This window comes from Procambarus clarkii, chromosome 19 (genome assembly GCF_040958095.1).
Source record: "Procambarus clarkii isolate CNS0578487 chromosome 19, FALCON_Pclarkii_2.0, whole genome shotgun sequence".
In the NCBI taxonomy this organism is placed as follows: Eukaryota; Metazoa; Arthropoda; class Malacostraca; order Decapoda; family Cambaridae; genus Procambarus; species Procambarus clarkii.
Window position 1 is genome coordinate 11,189,111 of NC_091168.1, and position 21,271 is coordinate 11,210,381.

The window sequence follows — 21,271 nt, forward strand, 5'->3', positions numbered from 1 at the left end:
AGGGAAATGAATTAATCCGTTCCTGACTACCCCAAAAACCCCACATCAAACTAAATTTTTATACCTAATTTACCTAATTCATCTAAATAAACCTACAAAACTGTGTTCCAGTTATTACTTACCTTGCTGTCGAGTGCTGTAGGCGTATGGAAGATGGTGAGGAGGGGGGAGGAGGAGAGGAGTTACTGTTTGGAAGGGGAGTCCCCTTCCATAATCACATCACATAACCCCATGCCTTGTAACACTATGGATACCACTTCTCTTTCTAAATTTTTCAAACCAGCCCCTGCTTGCCTTAAACTCTTTCTTATCTGCATCACTCGTTGCAGGGGTATTCTTTAGAAGGTCTTCGTGCAACACCCTGGCTTTCTCACAAATAATGGCCTCCGAAACACTATCACCCCTCAACTCCTTGTCGTGTATCCAAATTAATAACAACTTTTCCACTTCTTCAAGTATTTGTGGTCTTTGTGCCGTTAATGTTCTTACTCCTTTTGCCACTTTAGCACCCATAATCTTATTTTTCTTCTTAAGTATAGTGCATATTGTTGATGTGGCTTTGTTGTACTGCCTACAAAGTTCAACAACACGTGTACCGTTCTCATGCTTCCGAATGATCTCTTGTTTCTCCTCTATTGTCATCCTCACATGAGCTTTCTGGCCTTTATCCTTACCACTGGCTTTCTTGGGACCCATGGTGAGATATATAATAACAAATTGTATAGACAAATCACCAAAAATCCAACAAAACACTGAAAATCCGCGAGAAGAATTGATGTGGGGGTAGTCACTGAGCGCGAGACAATAATAAACTGAGGGGCGGCGGGGCGGAGGGGCGACGAACGCGCTTGGTCGGCTGTACGCGTATCAACAAACTCGCCCCCAAACTCGCCTCCCGAAGTAACCCTCGCCTTCTGAGACAAATTTTTGGAGTAAATACACTTCGCCTTCCGAAAACCTCGCATACAGGGACAATCGCATTCCGAGGTACCACTGTACATAGAAAAAATATTTGAAAATATATTTGTGGCAACACGCGGTGCTTGAATGGCCTGCACGACCGTGTCTGGGAGCTTCACACACGGGCGACCAGCCCTTGATGACGTCACAGCGCACCTTGTCCACGTCCCCACAGCCAAAGTAAGTGGAATTTGGTAATTATTTTTACATAGACATGTTCAGGGAAGGTAATTTATCATTTTACAAAGAAAAATGATTTTTTGGGAACATTTGATGTCATGCACACTGAGGGAATTTCACAATAAACACAGTGCATCACAGTGGTTACATGGGAACATTCGTTTTGTATGACATTTGTTTCACATAACGAACACAGAACGGATTAAATTTGTTATTCGAGGTACCACTGTACTTATATATAACGTATGTATAGAGTGTTTTATTTAACTGTGCCAATGAAGAGGCCAAGGGGGAACTCGTTTGTTGACACTGAACAAATCTATAGTACCCAGTGAGGTGAGAAAGTGTAGTAAAAATTAATATTTCTGATTAAGACAGTGAATATGGTAAACAGACTGTGACTGCACCCTGTGTCGAAACTGATCCGACTAGTAGAGTCGACCATAGTGATATCTTCTTCCATGGCAGTGAATCAGTGCACTAGCCACTGACATAAGGCTGCCAGGAAAAGGTACATTTCGTGGAGCAATGAGAGTCACTAAAACACAATGTTAACCCAAGCATTGGACACCCCACTGAACCTGTCCCCCCTGGTGTGTCGAGAGGATCAACACCACGTCTGTGTTACCCAAGGAAGGAAGGAAGAAGGACGAGGATACGTCTGAGCCAGGTAGCAGCCAAGGATGTGGTGATGGTACTTCAGTGAGCTGGCAACACATGGGAACTACAAATCACTGTAGATATCATCATTTCCTATCTAAGACATCTGCCCTCCTCTTTCCCCTTGTTGAATAGGTATTCCCAAGGGAACCTGTAGGAATTTATTAATATACACGTATATGTATACACCCATGTGGTAGGATACATTGAGATTATACATGCAAATAGAATAACATGGAAAAAGGCTTGAAAGCATACAAAATGAAGCCATGACAATCATTCTTGGAGTCCCAAGAACTGCCAAAACATTTAATCTACTAGATGAGTTGTCCCTCCCCAATGTTAAAAGCCGAATTAAGGAACTGAATGCTAGGCTTGTAATTAAGATAGCCAGAGATCCCCATTACAATGATATTGCTAAGAAAAAACTGAGTTCTGTGCTACTTACAGGAGGAAACAGGAGAAGCAAAAAATGGCATCACAGATCAGTCTGCTACCTCGAAGAACTTCACCTTCACCTGAACTTGAGCAAGCTCGTAAGCTCATGCCTGTAGAGAGGTTACTTCTCTAGAAGGATGACCCATGCAGGATTACCATTTATGAGATGACAACAGATGACAACAAAGAAGGCCAACATAGAAATGAGGCACAAGTATCTCGAGGAAATTTATAAAGAAGCTGGAAATGAATTAGATCAAATCTACACTGATGGGTCATCTAATGGCAGGGCTGACGTAGCATACACTGGAATTAGGAATGATGCCTTTCAATGCAGAAATGAAGAAAAAGCATGTATTGAGAACTATGCCTCTTCAATGAAAGCAGAGCTAACTGCCATTATTATGGCGTTAAGATTCCTTGAACAAAACACTACTGCTGCAGTGATCTGCATTGATTCAAAAGCAGTACTATAAAGGCTTAGTAAAAATAGGGCAAAAAATCTTGCGATAGTCGCTGAAATCAAGAGAGCTGTGAGAGTACTTTTTCTGGGGGGAGCCCCGTCGGCTCCCCGGAGCTATCCCAGGCTGATATGCTAATGTCAGACTTTGGCATCAGTCATGTGTATGGAGTTCTTAGGCCTACCGGGGACCACGGCCAGAACCGGGCCCCCTCAGAGAGGCAAGGGGAGCAATGGCCTATAGAAGCCCCCGTGTAGTTGGAAGCATTCTATGTCTGCCATCGACCGGAACAGGCACCCAGAAAGGTAAGCGCCCCAAAACAAACCCCTATTCTGGTTAAAATTGCTACCAAAAACCGAACTAGTGGATAGAACTCCCCAACCGAAAACAAGCAAACTAGTGTGACGTCACACACTGCCGCGCCGCTGTCTGCGCAGCTCCCCCCTCCCCGGGAGGGGGAAGGGGGAGCCCCAGACCCCTCGCGCCGGCTACCCACACCTCAGTTCTTGAGGCTGATGCTATAGGCGATGGTCGTGTGCTCTGGCTCCGGTGTCGCTACTGCACTGTGCTTTGCGTGTGGTGTTAGTTTTGTGGGTGCGAGAGCCAGGAGTTATCTTCAGTACTCGGGCTGCATGCGCCTAGGGCTGCCTTCCCTAGGTGCCCTGTAAGTACTGCCCTTGGGGCTTGGGGCCACCTTCCACAGGCTCCTCGGGGTCTGCCTCTGCTGGTCCGTTTTACCTTTCGGTTTTTCGGCCGCCTGTTGGGCTCTTGGGTGTTCTGTTCTCCCTTGTTACCGGCGGGTAAGAGGCAGTTTGCACTGGTAGGGGCGCAGGGTGCTGCTCAGCTTGTAATTCCCGACATCGCGGCCGGCTCTGTTCCTTGGGGTTCGCTGTCCTCTTGCGGGGTTTTGTTTTTCTTTTTGTTTTTGCCTGGTGGGGGGTTCTGTCGTTTTATTCAAGTTTGTTTTTGCCCTTCCACTGTTCTCCTCGGTGGCGCCCCCTGCTAGGTCCCCGTGAGTGTACACGTCCCTGGGGTTCAGCTTTAGAAGTTTAGGTCCAGCCAGCCTGCGATCTATCCCCGTGCCCATGACGTTCGTAAGTTCGTGGCTCTTGCTGCCGTCTTTGGGAATATGTCTTGGTCTGATATTCGGGCGCGGGGATTTTGGCGGTCGAACAGGGTCCTGGCTGCTCGTTACCTTGTGAATGTCCCTGGGCCTTGTCGGGCCTGTGTTGCTTTGGGTCGGCGGTTGCAGCCAGTTGTCTCGGCTTCGAGTTGAGGGGTGAGCGACGACCGCCTCCCGGGTAAGTCCCTCTTTTTCTGTCTGTGGGTAGTTAGCTCCGGGGAGCCGACGGGGCTCCCCCCAGAAAACCAGCGTTGAATGTAATGAAACGCCATTTTCTGGGTGAGTCCCGGAGGCTCCCCGGCATCCCTCCCTCCCTCCCTCCGGTCGGCGGTTTTTCGCGTTTTTGACATCCAGCCTCAAGAACTGAGGTGTGGGTAGCCGGCGTGGGGGGTCTGGGGCTCCCCCTTCCCCCTCCCGGGGAGGGGGGAGCTGCGCAGACAGCGGCGCGGCAGTGTGTGACATCACACTAGTTTGCTTGTTTTCGGTTGGGGAGTTCTATCCACTAGTTCGGTTTTTGGTAGCAATTTTAACCAGAATAGGGGTTTGTTTTGGGGCGCTTACCTTTCTGGGTGCCTGTTCCGGTCGATGGCAGACATAGAATGCTTCCAACTACACGGGGGCTTCTATAGGCCATTGCTCCCCTTGCCTCTCTGAGGGGGCCCGGTTCTGGCCGTGGTCCCCGGTAGGCCTAAGAACTCCATACACATGACTGATGCCAAAGTCTGACATTAGCATATCAGCCTGGGATAGCTCCGGGGAGCCTCCGGGACTCACCCAGAAAATGGCGTTTCATTACATTCAACGCTGGTTTTTTTTCTCTTTTTATTTATAAAACACATAAATACAATATAAAAACATTTACCAAAGCAGCAGTACACAGTGAGACAGATAGCACACACATAACTCATAATAAAATTGAAACACTCAACACAAACAGGTGATTAACAACCCGTCCTTCAGCACAGAAGGAAAATTACAGTACTAACGAAGAAAGGCGTACGATGGGGAACATAAATGAACACAACACTAGGGGAAGGCTTATATCTATTCACTTAAACATATACAGAACATATAAAACACTTGAAAACATTAGTACCATTTAACCTAATGTAAACATTTCCCAAAACACCCCACCAAACAAATGGCATACAGACCAAAAGGCCAGACACATAATACAAAACAAGGACTAAATACAAAAATGCATAAACAGAAAGAAAAACAATATACAATAGTGACAATAATGAGTTAACAATGTAATACAGCAAAAATGAATACAAAGCAAATTATTTCATTTTAAAGCACACAGTTCAGTTACAACACTTAACAGCCATTTTTTTGTTTTGTTACAAAGTCGTCATAAAATAAATATACATTCAAACCCTAGCAAATACAGAGCTATCACACACCACCCAAACCTAGGACATGAATAGTATAAAGGTAACAGAATAAATGCACAAATGATAAGGTACCCACTCAAGTAAAACGGATCACATTTTAGTTCAAATGCCACATATGTACTATGGCAGGGCATAATAAAAGGGACCCAAGAATCCAGCATGAAACACACATACATTTCACTCCGAACCAAGAGAAGGCATTGATAAAAACAGTTGATAGAACCAGTTAACTATATAACAAAGTCCCCTCTACCGGAAACAATGTAACAAGGGGGGGGGGGCACAGCACCCTGTAAAATACATATATACACATTTGTACCTGTACCACCCAGCAACTGGGAAAACATGGAAGCACATCACAGGGACAGGTCATGTAATGAATCCAGGAAACCACACCTCAAACAAACCCATGCACACCCAAATTGTCCCCAATCATAGCACCACAAACATCCGTATGGTACCCAGGCACAATACCATCATATTGCTATGCAGTGACACACAGTGCCGCCACACAAACCCACCACAAGAGGAAAGGAAGGCACACGGACAACAGGTCATGTCGTGCGCAATCCCAGCATACACTCGCACAAATGCTACTAAGTGGCTCCCAGAACTGAAGGGCAAGAGCTACGAGGAGAGGTTAGAGGCATTAAATATGCCAAAACTAGAAGACAGAAGAAAAAGAAGTGATATGATCACTACATACAAAATAGTAACAGGAACTGATAAAATCGATAGGGAAGATTTCCTGAGACCTGGAACTTTAAGAACAAGAGGTCATAGATTTAAACTAGCTAAACACAGATGCCGAAGAAATATAAGAAAATTCACTTTCGCAAACAGAGTGGTAGACGGTTGGAACAAGTTAGGTGAGAAGGTGGTGGAGGCCAAGACCGTCAATAGTTTCAAAGCGTTATATGACAAAGAGTGCTGGGAAGACGGGACACCACGAGTGTAGCTCTCATCCTGTAACTACACTTAGGTAATTACACTTAGGTAATTACCTAACTCGCCAACATTCATCCTCCCACCATAGTGTTATTAATTTTATTACACTATTTACACACGTTATATATAAATATCTACGTGTTTCATTCACCATAACTATACAACTAAGGTGGTATGGTGTCCAAACAGCAGAGTGGCCACCATACACAGCATGACAAGTCACACACCAGCCAGTAGACGAAGCCACCTCCCTCACCAAAATGGCTCCTCCCAACATACTCCTTTTGCTGTTATTACACTATATACACTCATTATATATAAATAATGTATCTACAGTTTTGTTCACCATAGTGAACCACAAAGCTGGTATGGTGATTCCAGACAAATACAAGTTGCCACACACCAGTTAGTAGATGACGCTTCCTCTCCCTCCCTCCTTCGCCAAGAATACTCCTTTCGTCATACTACGCACACTGCTAAGTCTCACCACAATCCTGCTATTATCATAATCCTGGTCATTTATATCACAGTCAGGGGGTCTTCTGTAATACTATCATCAGTAAATAATACCAGTTACATATATATTTTGACATTTTTAGGTGATGTTGTGGTCACAAGCTGAACAGCAATGCTGTTAGCTCATGCTGCATATGCCAGCCTTGGTTACTCACTCAGTACCGAGACTCTCACACCCAGAAATGTTACTCACGATTTTTTTTTAATGGCGTCTGTTTACGAGAGCCCGAGGAAGCTGATGTGAACCCCATGTAGCCGCTGGAGTTTTGAATGCTATGCTATACCTATGAGCACCCTAAGGCGCTTTGTGCACCCCCAGATCTAGCACCTCAAGGTGCTTTGCGCATTGCAGTGGTTAAGCATTGAAAGTACTATGTGTGTGAAGTTAGTAAGATACCAAAATTATGAAATGCATCAGAAAATTGTCTTTGGAGAAAATCACTTTTGAAAGTAAAATAGCAAAAGCTGAAGTATGTTTATGAAATTAAAAGTTCAATACAATATGATTATTTAATTGACTTATGAACATTGACTTTAATTTGTAAAAGCCAACAAATACTTATTCTCATTGTGATTTTTATTTTTCTAGGTGTAATGGTGCGACAGGACGAATCCATAATGGGACAGGGTGGTTTGTGTGGAGTGACCACCCCTGGTATAGACTCCCTGCCTCTCATAACACCAACTTCTATTACAACTACTTCCAATGGCATGGCTACAGAGGTGCAGGTTAGCAAAAACTATCATACTCATCTCTGAATATCAAGATAATATAATACTGTTCAGTGTATATAGTGTGGTGCAGCAGTCGCCAACCTTTCAGAGCTTGCAGATCACTAAATTCATAATTTTAAATTCCACAGACCATTAATATGAATCCTGCAGTCCACCAAACAAGAAATGATAGTTATTTAAGCAAACTATTTGATGTCATTAAATATAACAGTTAAAGAAAATACACAGTTATGTATAATACACAAATAAAATTGTCGCGCGGGCCATTGGTGATCTGTGGATCACTGGTTGGCCACTGCTGGTGTGGTGTGACCTTCCCTTAATAAACTAAATGGAGTGGAGCCCATTGGTTTTACTGTATAATGCATTTTGTTCAGTCTGCTATGTCCCTGGTCACCCCATTATACTGAATATGTATAACCTGTTCAAGATGAAAACTTACCTGAAACATCAATGTGCAAATTTATGTGTGTTTTCTGGGGGGAGCCCCGTCGGCTCCCCGGAGCTATCCCAGGCTGATATGCTAATGTCAGACTTTGGCATCAGTCATGTGTATAGGGTTCTTAGGCCTACCGGGGACCACAGCCAGAACCGGGCCCCCTCAGAGAGGCAAGGGGAGCAATGGCCTATAGAAGCCCCCGTGTGGTTGGAAGCATTCTATGTCTGCCATTGACCTGAACAGGCACCCAGAAAGGTAAGCGCCTCAAAACAAACCCCTATTCTGGTTAAAATTGCTACCAAAAGCCGAACTAGTGGATAGAACACCCCAACCGAAAACAAGCAAACTAGTGTGACGTCACACACCGCCGCGCCGCTGTCTGCGCAGCTCCCCTCTCCCCAGGAGGGGGAAGGGGGAGCCCCAGTCCCTCCACGCCGGCTACCCACACCTCAGTTCTTGAGGTGTGGGTAGCCACACCTCAAGAACTTAGCCACACCTTATCCACCACCTTCTCATCTAACTTGTTCCAACCGTCTACCACTCTGTTTGCGAAAGTGAATTTTCTTATATTTCTTCGGCATCTGTGTTTAGCTAGTTTATATCTATGATCTCTTGTTCTTAAAGTTCCAGGTCTCGGTAAATCTTCCCTATCGATTTTATCAATTCCTGTTACTATTTTGTATGTAGTGATCATATCACCTCTTTTTCTTCTGTCTTCCAGTTTTGGCATATTTAATGCCTCTAACCTCTCCTCGTAGCTCTTGCCCTTCAGTTCTGGGAGCCACTTAGTAGCATGTCTTTGCACCTTTTCCAGTTTGTTGATGTGCTTCTTAAGATATGGGTACCACACAACCGCTGCATATTCTAGCTTTGGCCTTACAAAAGGCGTGAACAATTTCTTTAGTATATCGCCATCCATGTATTTAAAAGCAATTCTGAAGTTAGAAAGCTTGGCATAGGCTCCTCGCACAATATTCTTTATGTGGTCCTCAGGTGATAGTTTTCTATCTAGAACCACCCCTAGATCTCTTTCTTTATCAGAATTCTTTAAAGATTTCTCACATAATATATACAGTGGTACCTCGGAATGCGATTGTCCCTGTATGCGAGGTTTTCGGAAGGCGAGGTGTATTTACTCCAAAAATTTGCCTCAGAAGGCGAGGGTTACTTCGGGAGGCGAGTTTGGGCGCAAGTTTGTTGATACGCGTACAGCCGACCTAGCGCGTTCGTCGCCCCTCCGCCCCGCCGCCCCTCAGTTTATTATTGTCTCGCGCTCAGTGACTACCCCCACATCAATTCTTCTCGCGGATTTTCAGTGTTTTGTTGGATTTTTGGTGATTTGTCTATACAATTTGTTATTATATATCTCACCATGGGTCCCAAGAAAGCCAGTGGTAAGGATAAAGGCCAGAAAGCTCATGTGAGGATGACAATAGAGGAGAAACAAGAGATCATTCGGAAGCATGAGAACGGTACACGTGTTGTTGAACTTTGTAGGCAGTACAACAAAGCCACATCAACAATATGCACTATACTTAAGAAGAAAAATAAGATTATGGGTGCTAAAGTGGCAAAAGGAGTAAGAACATTAACGGCACAAAGACCACAAATACTTGAAGAAGTGGAAAAGTTGTTATTAATTTGGATACACGACAAGGAGTTGAGGGGTGATAGTGTTTCGGAGGCCATTATTTGTGAGAAAGCCAGGGTGTTGCACGAAGACCTTCTAAAGAATACCCCTGCAACGAGTGATGCAGATAAGAAAGAGTTTAAGGCAAGCAGGGGCTGGTTTGAAAAATTTAGAAAGAGAAGTGGTATCCATAGTGTTACAAGGCATGGGGTTATGTGATGTGATTATGGAAGGGGACTCCCCTTCCAAACAGTAACTCCTCTCCTCCTCCCCCCTCCTCACCATCTTCCATACGCCTACAGCACTCGACAGCAAGGTAAGTAATAACTGGAACACAGTTTTGTAGGTTTATTTAGATGAATTAGGTAAATTAGGTATAAAAATTTAGTTTGATGTGGGGTTTTTGGGGTAGTCAGGAACGGATTAATTCATTTCCCTCTATTTCTTATGGGGAAATTAACTTCGGAATGCGAGTTTTCGGAAGGCGAGGCGTCTCCAGGAACGGATTAAACTCTTATTCTGAGGTATGCCTGTAGGTTGTGTGGGGTCTATGTTCTCCTATTCCACATATCATAACATGGCATTTATTAACATTAAATTCCATTTGCCAAGTGGTGCTCCATATAATTATTTTGTCCAGGTCATCCTGAAGGGCATGACAATCATCTAAGTTTCTTATCCTTCCTATTATCTTAGCATCATCAGCGAACATGTCCATATAATTCTGTATACCAGCTGGTAGATCATTTATGTAGACAATAAACATCACTGGTGCAAGAACTGAACCCTGTGGTACTCCACTTGTGACATTTCTCCAGTCCGATACTTTGCCTCTGATCACTGCCCTCATTTTTCTATCAGAAAATTTTTCATCCATGTTAGAACCTTACCCGTCATCACTCCAATATTTCCCAGTTTCCAGAACAACCTCTTATGTGGAACTATCGAAAGCCTTTTTTAGGTCCAGATGTGGGTTGCCAAACTGGAATTTAATGTTAATAAATGCCATGTTATGGAATGTGGAATAGGAGAACATAGACCCCACACAACCTATATATTATGTGAGAAATCTTATCCAGGTGTGTGGGTTGTGGTGCTGGTTATGTACTCACCTGGTAGGGCTCACCTGGTTGTGCTTGCAGAGTTTGAGCTCTGGCTCTTGGGTCCCACCTATCTGAAAGAACTTGCGGGATAGTAGCAGTGGAGTGCAGTGGTGCTATAGGCACAATCGGGGAACACTGTATAACCATCAGAGGTCTGCGGTTGTTACACGACCTACTTGCGAGCATACGCCATATTGCCGGTACGTCTGTGGACTTCCAGGGCACACTAGCCTGTTTTCGACTAGAAGTTTCGGCCCGTCCTGGTTGTGGGGGGTATGTGGGCCTGTGCGCCGCTCCAAGCAGCTGCCTGGTGGGCCACCCTCTGGGCGGTCTAGCCTAGCCTCGGGCCGGGCTTGGGGTGTAAATGTGCTTCCAGTACCCCATCCAGCAGGTATCGAGCGGGGTTCTCCGCCGTCGGTCGCCTGGTGTGCAGGTTTCTGGGCCTGCTGGGTTCTGTCGTGTCTCCGTTGGCCCTGTCTGGGGTCTGCCTGCTCCGTTCTCTGCCTTTGCAGAAGAGAGTTGCTATTTACATGTTGCATGTTGCGGTGGTGCCTGTTGCTGCTGCACGTGTGCATTGGTAACGTGTTTCGCGGTGGCGTGTCCTTGTTCCTGTGTCCGGTTGTCGTGTGGCACTTTGCTGCTGTTTTGTGTCTAGGGTTTGCGTATGGGGGTTTGCTTGTTGTTTTTCGTGGTCTTCAGGTCCCTGGCTTGGCCCTCTCATGTGCGTGGGGTTTTTCTGTCCCTGCCTGATTGTCCACCCCTGGTTGTTTTCCTGGGGTTTTTGTGCTTCAGCTCTTTCATCCTGCCTCTCCCCAGTCATTTTCCTGGCATTTCCTATGGTCGGTTTCCACCGCTTAATTTCCTTGTGCGTTCCCTTGTTTCCTCCTCTGCCGCAGGGGTGTTCGGCGTGTGTTCCTTGGCTTCTTGGGCGTTTTTTCGGCTTGTGTCCTGTGGTGTGTTTCTTTGTTTTGGTCTGTTGCAGTTGCTCGTACCCCTTGGTTCGGGTACTGTTCTGGCGGCAACCCTTCCGCCTTCTTTGGTTTCTTAGCTAGCCCTGCCGGTTGGTTTTTCGGGGTCTTGCGATGTCTTGCGTCGGGCCCGTCGTTTCTGAACTCCAGGCAGGCTTGCTTGCTTTGGGGAGTTTTTCTGTTCTGCAGACGTTCCATCTCCTTGTGCTGCCTGGGTTTCGGTGGTCGCGCCCGAGATCTTCCCGCAGCTCCGCCTTTTCCTGGGTTCGGAGGGGCCTTGTCGGGGCTGCTTCCGTTCTGCCTCGCAGTCTCGCCTCCGGGTGGTGGTCAGGGGGCTTCGTGGTATGTGTCGCACCTGCGTACTTCTCTTGGCGGCAGTATGGGGTATTTTGGCGGTCCTTCCCTTCCCTTTCCTGTCCCTTCTTAGGTGGCTACTCTTGTTAGTGTCGGCTTGGTTTTCTGGTAGGGATTGGGGGCCGTCGTCTTGCCGCATACTGTCGCCTCTTTTGTGAGGCGCTGGCGGAGCCGCTTCGGCTTGCTTTCGGTGTTGGTGTTGCTTTTGCACCGTTAGTAAGCTGTCTCGTGCATCGTTTCACCTCCGGCCTGTTCGTGCGCTGCTTGCACCGTCCTGGTCTCTGGTCAGCGTGCTCTGTTTTCTTCTCGGTTGGTAGTGCCCCTTCGGTTCCGGTTTGTTTTTTCGTCGGCTCTTTTTTCCTTTTGGCATTTGCCTCTGGGGGTCGGGTCGCTGAGTTTTCTTGCTCCTTCGGTTTTAGTGTTTTGGTTGTTAGATGGCGGCAATCTCCATCTTTTCTGGCACGGGGTGGTGCTGCTGCATTCTGGAGGGGTCCATGGTTTGTTGGTGCTTGGTTTGTTGGGCTGGGGGTGTGTCGTGTTTTGTGGTCTGTGGTGGCCCTCCGCTGTTGTTTGCGTGCCACGGCATCTGTGTCTGGGGCGCGTTTTGCGTTGATCTGGTTCAGTTCTTCCCGGTTCGTGGGTGATGGTGTCCCGGGTTGTCAGCCGTGTTCTTGCGGCTCAGCTGCCTGTGTTCTTCCCTCATGCCCGTGGCGTTCGTGGCTTCACTGCTCTCGCTGCCGTCTGAGCGACGTGTCCTTGTGGTCATTCGGGCGTGGATCATTGGTGTTCGTACGGGGGCCTTGCTGCTTGTTCTCGTGTTGTTCCCGGGACTTTTCGGTGCTCTGGCGCCTTGGGTTGGTGTTTGCTGCCGGTTGTCTCGCTTCCGTGAGGGGTGTGTGGTGTCCGCCTCCCGGTTCTGTCCCTTTGACCTTCCTCTGTTGGTAGTTAGCTCCGGGGAGCCAACGGGGCTCCCCCCAGAAAACCAGTGTTGAATGTAATGAAACGCCATTTTCTGGGTGAGACCCGGAGGCTCCCCGGCAACCCCCCCTCCCTCCCTCCCTCCGGTCGACGGTTTTTGCGTGTTTTGACATCCAGCCTCAGAACTGATGGGTGGATAGCTGGCGTGGGAGGTCTGGGGCTCCCCCTTCCCCTTCCCGGGGAAGGGAGAGATGCGCAGACAGCGGCACGGTGACGTGTAACGTCATACTAGTTTGCTTGTTTTTCTGTTGGGGAGTTCTATCCACTAGTTCGGCTTTAGGTAGCAATTTTAACCAGAACAGAGGTTTGTTTTGGAATGCTTACCTTTCTGGATGCTTGACCCGGTCGATGGCAGACATAGAATGCTTCCAACCACACAGGGTTTCTATAGGCCATTGCTCCCCTTGCCTCTCTGAGGAGGCCAGGTTCTGGCCATGGTCCCCGGTAGGCCCTAGAACTCCATACACATGCCAAAGTCTGACATTAGCATATCAGCCTGGTAAAACTCCGGGGAGCCTCTGGGTCTCACCCAGAAAATGGAGTTTCATTTCATTTGTGACGATAATCTCTTTCAAGAGAGATTGAGCCTGCTCTTCCCTACTTAAAGTTACGTCAAATATACAAGTACAAGATGCTTCATTCAAGATACGTGACCGGTAGCACAAAACGTTTTGACCAGGAGGCAAAACGTACCCAAGAACCCCCCTACTCCACACACCCTCCATGCCGGCTCGTCGTCAACCAGCAAACTACCCATCCCAGCCTGCCTGCTCCTGATTGTTGACTCGCCGTACGCGCACCTGCACCCTGCACCTCAGCGCCATCTACCTAAGTCGACGTCTGAGCCTGACCAGCCATCAACTTCAGAATATTCTTTGTGCTCTTAGAGTTGACATCTCTCTCTGGCATACTAAGCTCTCTGGCTTTCATATACTAAGGGAGGTCTCAGCTAAAGCCAATATTCTCAGCACCATTTCACCATTATATTTAATCTATTGTGTTTTTGCATTTATCTTTGTTATTTAATTACATTAGTCATTTACCTGAGATTTGTCTTTATTTTCATTTATGTTTAAAGTAAATATATTAAAGTTTTATTGTTTATACTTTGTGTTTTACGTGTTCCTCCCTCTAACTTACCACAGACAACAGGCAAGCAGTCTATCTTTTTTTTGTAAGTGTGACCAGGCATTGACACCTGCCATTGGAGGACTGTCGAACATCTATACTCCAACACTTTCCCGTCACACATGCAACGCTAGTTTTTTGCCAGACTTCCCCGCCCTATAGCGGGCAATATGTGCCATTTATGATTTTTTTATTATTCTTTCCATGACCAGTGACCATAAATTAACAGGTTTAGAAGAAAAAATCATTTTTTTTTCATGCACCTGTGAGTGACACATGCTAAATAGTCAAGCGCCATACAAGGGTTAACCCTTAACATGCTAGGGGTATAATATCCTTTCTTCCCCACAGGCGCATGTAATTTTGAAAAAAAAAAAAAATATTTTTTCTTCCTAACCTGTTCATTTGTGTTCACTGTTCACGGGAAAAATAATAAAAAATCATAAGTGGCATATATTGCCCGCTATAGGGCAGGGAAAGTCTGGCAAAAAATAGGGGCTGACTCAGCATGCGTCCCAAGCGGTCTGTTGCTCGCCAGCGGTCAGGCCGGAGTTGCCACAAAGAGATAATTACCTAATTATTTCAATGTCTCTGATTGATTTTTCATAGTTTTTTTGCTGTAATATTATTCAATAGTGTGTAGTTTGATATATTTATATAATAAAATGAGTGAATCATCGCTGTACTCAAAAATATGGTGTGCATATTGTTGATTCAATTATATTCATCAATCAGTGAACAAATACTTTGTCGGTTATTACACTATAAGCACAGGTTATATATAAGTATCTGCATGTTTTGTTCACCATAACGAACCACTAGGTAGCTATTATGAGTCAAAAAGTAACGAGGAGTGACCGCCGTGTACCAGCCAGCGACTCCCGCCCTCCCTCAAGTCATCTGACTCACCCACATTCTCCTCCCACAATACTGTTTTTGCTATAATTCACTATATACAGACGCTATATATAAGTATCTACATTCGTGTTCACCATAACAAGCCACTAAGTTGGTATGCTGAGTGGCAGTGCCAGTTACAGGCAGTGGCAGTCCACCACTGCCACTCCCTCCCTCCCTCACCTCACCTGACTTGCCACAATTCTCCACCCACCATACTGTTTTTGCTTTTATATACAGACGTTATATATAAGTATTTACATGTTTTGTTCACCATAACTGTACATCTAAACTTGTATGGTGAGTAAAGGCACAAAGACGTAGGACCTCACACAGTCAGCTGATGGCTGCCACCCTCAAGGCCAGATGCACTAATATTTCTCCAACAACAATACTGTTTGTGGTGTTATTACGCTATATATACACATTATATATAAATATCTACCTGTTTTATTCACCATACTTGTACAAGTAAACTGGTATGGTGCCCAAAGACCATCGTGGTAAGCAGTAAACAACACCGTCGTCTGCACGGTGGTGTCGCCACCGCCCTCACTAAAATGGCGGCTCCCAACCTCCTCCTCTTGCTATTTATACCCTCTATACTCAAGTTATATATAAGTATCTACATTTGTTTTCACCATAGCGAACCACTAAGCTGGTATGGTGAGTGCAGTCAATAAAAGGTGGCCACACACAGTCAGAAGACAATCGCCACCACCCTCCCTCCCACAGCATTACTCCTCCCTCCATGGAGCACAGCGCTAAATATCACCACAATCCTGCTATTATCAGAACCCTGGTCAGTTTTATCAGTCAGGGGTCTTCTGTAATAATATCACCGGTACATAATAGCATGAACAAGTATATTATGGCTTTTTTAGGCGATGCTGTGGTCACAGGCTGAGCAGCAGTGCTGTTAGCTCATGCTGCGTGCGTCAGGCTTGGTAGCTCACTCAATACTTAGGCCAATAACACCCGGGAATTTGGCCCACGATTTAAAAAAAAAAATGGTGTCTGTTTACAAGAGCCCTGATGAAGGTGTGGTGAACCCCGTGTATCCGCGGGCCGTTTAAATCTTGCCTAGTACTCCAACACGTCATATGACATGATGCGCAGTTGACTGGAACAACTTCTAACACATCATATGACGTGATGCGCACTTTAAGGGTTAAAGTAAATGCTCAGGACCCTGGGAATCCCCTAGGGGGCGCATGGGTCCGATGGATGTGACCCCGAAGTCCCCGCTTGCTGTGTGCGAGTTTGAGGGTTGCTCGGTCCCCTTGTCTCATGGTGACCCTCATTGTTTTGGCCTCTGCCACGCTGCCTGTTGGGTCGGTGATACTTTCGACCCTGAGTCCTGTGAGTGTTGCTGCTTGCTTGTGACTCAATTTACCCAATCCTTTTTTTATTCTATTCGGGTACAGGCGGCGCGTGCATTGCAAGCTAGGTTTTGTCTGTTGCATCGCACTCGGTTGGTTGCTCACCCGGATGCCCCAGGGCTGCCCCTCTTTGCTTTTCGAGACCCGGACTTGGGGTGGGGGTCGCTTCGATCCTGGCTCAGTCCACACCTCCTCGTCCTTCGCCTCCTGTTGTTCGTTCTTGTCTCCTCCCCCCTGCTTCCGGCCCTGAAACGTCTGAGGGTTTCAGGAGTCAGAGCAGGGGGTTACTTGATCTCGAGACTCGGGCAGTTTCGGGGGATGCCCCTTCTGAGGGGGGTTGGCAGAGGCATTCGAGTCTTGTCTCCCGGCCGAAGCTTCTGGGTCTGACTAGTGGGGCCCCCTTTCTTCCGGCTTATATGGCTGCTCCGTCCTTGTCTTGTGGGGTCGGTGCTTGGGGGAGAGGACTCGGCCCCGGGTCCTGCTGTGAAGGACCTCGAGGCTGCGGAGGGGCTGACTTTGAGGGCCATTAGGCCCCGCTGGACCCCGCCAGGGTTTTTCTTCCCTCTGAGCGGGGCTTGTTGTTACAAGGTGTGGGGTTTTATTTCCCCCCCTCTGCGTATGAGTTGGATTTCGTGTTGGCCCTTCCTCGGGTGCGGTTCCGTGTTCCCTTGGGTGCGTGGGTTCCGTCTTTCCGGAGGTTTTCGGCTTATCACATCCAACCTGGTGTGGTGCGGGTGGCCCTTGCAATGTACCTCCTGCGTGACCCGGATTATGCCTCGGAAATGGATCTGTCCGAGTTCAGGTTTGGGACTTCGTTCCCTTTCTGGCTCCTTTACGAGGTTCCGGAGTCTTCCTGGCTAGCAGACTGCCCCTTGTTTGTTCTGGATTCCTGGCATTCCTTCTGTCGTTCCCGCACGCTGGAGTGGCGGGATGCTTCCACGGTGCTTCAGGTTTTCCTTGGGACGAGCTTGAGTACCTGAATGAGTGCTTGTTTGCCCCTGCCCTTCCCCGCGATGTGGGCGTTATTCAGCTCCATGTGCAGGTTCCCACCCTTTCGGCGGCGCTCGTGGCGAAGGACTTGCGCGTACGGGGCCTTTTGACTTCGCCCTTGCGGTTCTTTTCCCTCCTGGAGCTGTCCTCGGATTGGCTAGTGGAGGATGTGAAGACGCTTGGGTCTGTCCCGGAGTCCGGCGCCTTGTCCTCGGCAGCGCGTTCGTTGGCTGCCTTGTTGAAGCTTTTTGGGCTGATTTTGCGGGATGCGGCTTCCTTGATTTATGCTTCCCGTCTCGCGTGTCAGCAGGTGGTGATGGGTTCCTCCGTGGAATCTGCTTGAGCTCTGGCTCTTAGGCTGTCGTCGCCTTTTTGTCCTCTTCTGTTTGAGGAGTTGGCCGTGGTGCAGTTTATCCAGGCTGCATTGTTGGCTTGTCGTCCGATGTCGGACTTGTTGGTTTTTCAGGGGGTCCTGTGGTGGGTCTCTCCAGAAGGTTGTGCCAGGGCTCGGGGTTCTTCTCATGGTAGGCCACTGGTGTCAGGTTCGGGTTCGGCTCCTGCTTCGGACCTACCCTCGTCAAGTCGGCGAGGTGTTTGCTCTGTGCGGGGTTCTGGGTCTTGTAAGGGGCGCCGGTCCTTTCGCGGTTTGCCCCATTGACGGGGAGATGGGGGGGGGGGGGAGGCTTGCACTGTTCGCCCATGCCTGGTCCCACGATTCGTGGGCATTTCGGGTCATATCTGTCGGCCTGCGGTGGCGTTGGGTGGGCCCCCCCCCCCCATTGGGGAGGTCGGGGCTGGCAGGGCAGGTTTTTTTCCCTGCGCTCTGTCAGGTCATCTTGGAAAGGGTTCGCTTGGGTGTCGTCGAAACAACGTCATCTCTCAGATGGGTTTCCCGTCTGTTTACGGTCCCGAAACGGGTCTGCGCGGACCTGCGGTTTATTCTGAACTTGTTCTGTTTAAACCCCTGGGTTCTTTGCCCCTCCTTTTGGATGACTACGCTGCCTCAGGTTCGGTTCCTCTTGGAGCCGGGCACTTAGATGGTGTCCCTGGACCTCCATGACGCTTATTGGCATGTCCCGATTCATCCGAGGTTCCGGGACTGGCTCGGTTTTGTTGTGGGGCATCTAAGTTACCGCTTTCGTTGTCTCTCGTTCGGGTTGAACCTGGCACCTCGCGTGTTCATGCGCCTTCCGCGGGTCGTGGTGGCCCGTTTGCATCTCTTAGGTGTTCGGGTGTTGGCCTACCTCGACGACTGGCTGGTTTGGGCTCCCAGCCTGTCGGCTTGCTTGCTAGCCAGGGATTTGGTTCTTTCCCAGCTAGCCGGGTTCGGGTTCATGGTGAACTGGAGGAAGTCCCATCTGGTCCCCTCACATGTTCGGACTTGGCTGGATCTGGTTTGGGACTCTCGGACCGCTTCCTTGTCTCTCCCTCCGGAGTCTCTCCTGCGGCTGCGGGCCCTCAGCCTTCGTTTGTTTCTGGTGGGCCCTCGGGTCACCCGGCGGTTGCTCGAGGAGCCTGACCTTCACGATGGTAGTCTACCCGCCGGGTCGGGTTTGGCGTCATCGGCTATTCTGGTTCCTTCGGGGTCGCCCCTTCTGCCTCTCTTGCGATCGCTGGGTTCGACCCCTGGGGGCCTTGTGTCAGCTGCTGCGTCGCCGGCTTCCTCTTCGGGTTTTTCGGGGTTCAGTGCCCTGGCGCCTACCCGAGCCCCCGCTCGATGTGTAAACAGGTGCATTATCTCTCGGCTGGGGCTTTGTGACCAGTGCTCACCAGGCTGGCCAGGGGCGTTGGGGTCCGTTCTTCCGTCGAGCTCACAGCAAGATGCGGGAGTTCGCGGTGGTGTGGTTTGCTCTTTGGAGGATTCAGGTCGCCCACGGATCAACGATTCAGCTCCATTCGGACTGCTCTCCTGTGGTTCATTGCCTGAACCGCAGGGGTTCGATGCGGTCCTTTTCTCTTTGGGGTTGGTCGCTTTGGGTGACTCATCTGCTGAGTTCTCGGGGTTAGGCTATCCTGGTGGTTCATGTACAGGGAGTGTCCAATGTTTTGGCCAACGGCCTGTGTCTCTTCGTTCCCCTCTCCACGGAGTGGACGGTCGACGACGCTTCCTTCTGTTGGCTTTGCCAGATGTTCGGGCCCCCCGAGGTGGACCTCTTCGCGTCGGCGTGGTCGAGGCGCCTTCCCGTGTATGCAGCGCCCATCCCCGATCGCGAGGCCATCGAGGTCGACGAGGCTCACCCCAGAAAATCAGCGTTGAATGTAATGAAACGCCATTTTCTGGGAGAGTCCCGGAGGCTCCCCAGCTTCCCTCTCTCCTTCCGGTCAGCGATTTTTTCGTGTTTTTGACATCCAGCCTCAGAACTGAGGTGTGAGTAACTGGCGTGAAGGGTTCTGGGGCTCCCCCTTCCCCCTCCTGGGGAGGGGGGGAGCTGCTCAGACAGCTGCGTGGCGATGTGTGACATCACACTAGTTTGCTTGTTTTCTGTTGGGAGTTCTATCCACTAGTACGGCTTTTGGTAGCAATTTTAACCAGAATAGGGGTTTATTTTGGGGCGCTAACCTTTCTGGGTGCCTGATCCGGTTGATGGCAGACATAGAATGCTTCCAACCACATGGGGTTTTCTATAGGTCATTGCTTCCCCTTGCCTCTCTGAGGGGGCCCGGTTCTGGCCATGGTCCCCGGTAGGCCTAAGAACTCCATGCACATGACTGATGCCAAAGTCTGACATTAGCATATCAGCCCGGGATAGCTCTGGGGAGTCTCTGGGACTCGCCCAGAAAATGGCGTTTCATTACATTCAACGCTGGTTTTTTGTTTTCCTTGCCTGGAGGGGGTTTGCTGTATTTGGCTATTGGTCTACTTCTGATATTTTGGTGGCCTTTCTCTGTAGGACCCTGGGATTGTACACGTCACAGGAGTTCAGCTGTAGCAGTTTTTGCCGTGTTAGTTTGGGTCTCACCAATTTGGCAGTACCTTGCCTGGGCTTCCTGTAGCAGTCAGCCTGTGGGCCCTGGAAATCCCCATTGGGACTCATTTGAGCGATGGCTGCATCTTCTGAGTTCCAACTCGCCTTGTGCGAGTTTAAAGATTGCTCTGTGCCCTTGTCTCAGGGCAACAGTTACCTGTTTTGCCTCCGTCATGCTGCCTGTTGGGTCAATAACACCTTTGACCTGGAGTCTTGCGAGTCGTGTTCTCTACTTGTACTCTAGTTTACCCCTTCTCTTGACAATGAGGTTCAGGTACAGGCGGTGATGGCATTGCATGCTATATTTCGGTTGCTGCAACGTGCTAGGTTGGTTGCCCACCTGGATGCCCCGAGGCTGCCGTATTTTGGTTATAGGAACCCGGGCTTGGGGGCGTTAGTTGCTTTGACGTTGTTCTGTCTGCGCTTCCAAGTCTTTTCCCGGTTGGTGTTGTTCGCCCTGCTCCTCTCCCCCCTGCTCCCGGCTCCCAAATGTCTGAGGGTTATGGAGTCGGGGTGGGGTTTTGTTGGTGTCGAGATTCGAGCAGCTGCGGGGGCCTCAGTCGGGTCGGGGACAGAAGCATTTGAGCCTGTTCCTCCTGCCAAGGCTTCTGGGTCTTACCAGCAGACCCCCCACCCCTTCTTCTCTGCCTTTCCCCTTTACTCTGTCTTTTCTTTAGGGGTAGAGGGGTGTGGAAGGAAGGCTTTCTTCCGGAGGTTTTTTGCCTCTTGAATCTCGCCTTAGGACGTTCGTGAGGCTTTTTCGGCTTACCTCCTGCGAGACCCGGATTTTGCCCATGTCATGGATCTGTCCTCATTTGTGTTCGGTTCGTCTTCCCCGTATTGGGTGCATTTGGAGGTTCCGGAGTCTTCCTGGCTGGCAAACTGCCCTTTCTTTTCGCTGGCGGCATGGCATGGGTTTTGTCAGACCTACACACTCAAGTGGCGGGAGGTGGTTACCGTTGTTAAGGTTTACCTTGGGGACGAGTTTGAGTACCTTAATATGTGCTTGTTCACCCCC

General features: G+C 48.7%; 1 protein-coding gene across 7 annotated transcripts in view; it reads left to right on the forward strand.

Moving 5' to 3' along the window:
* Positions 1-21,271, forward strand: part of LOC123757411 (optineurin) — a 490,032-nt gene that overhangs the window by 30,885 nt on the left and 437,876 nt on the right. For all 7 annotated transcript variants that reach the window (XM_069326928.1, XM_069326927.1, XM_069326933.1 and 4 more), the window contains one exon: positions 7,273-7,412. In XM_069326928.1, the coding sequence (XP_069183029.1) occupies positions 7,278-7,412 (135 nt within the window). In that variant the 5' untranslated portion in view covers positions 7,273-7,277. The remainder of the gene's footprint in view (positions 1-7,272; positions 7,413-21,271) is intronic.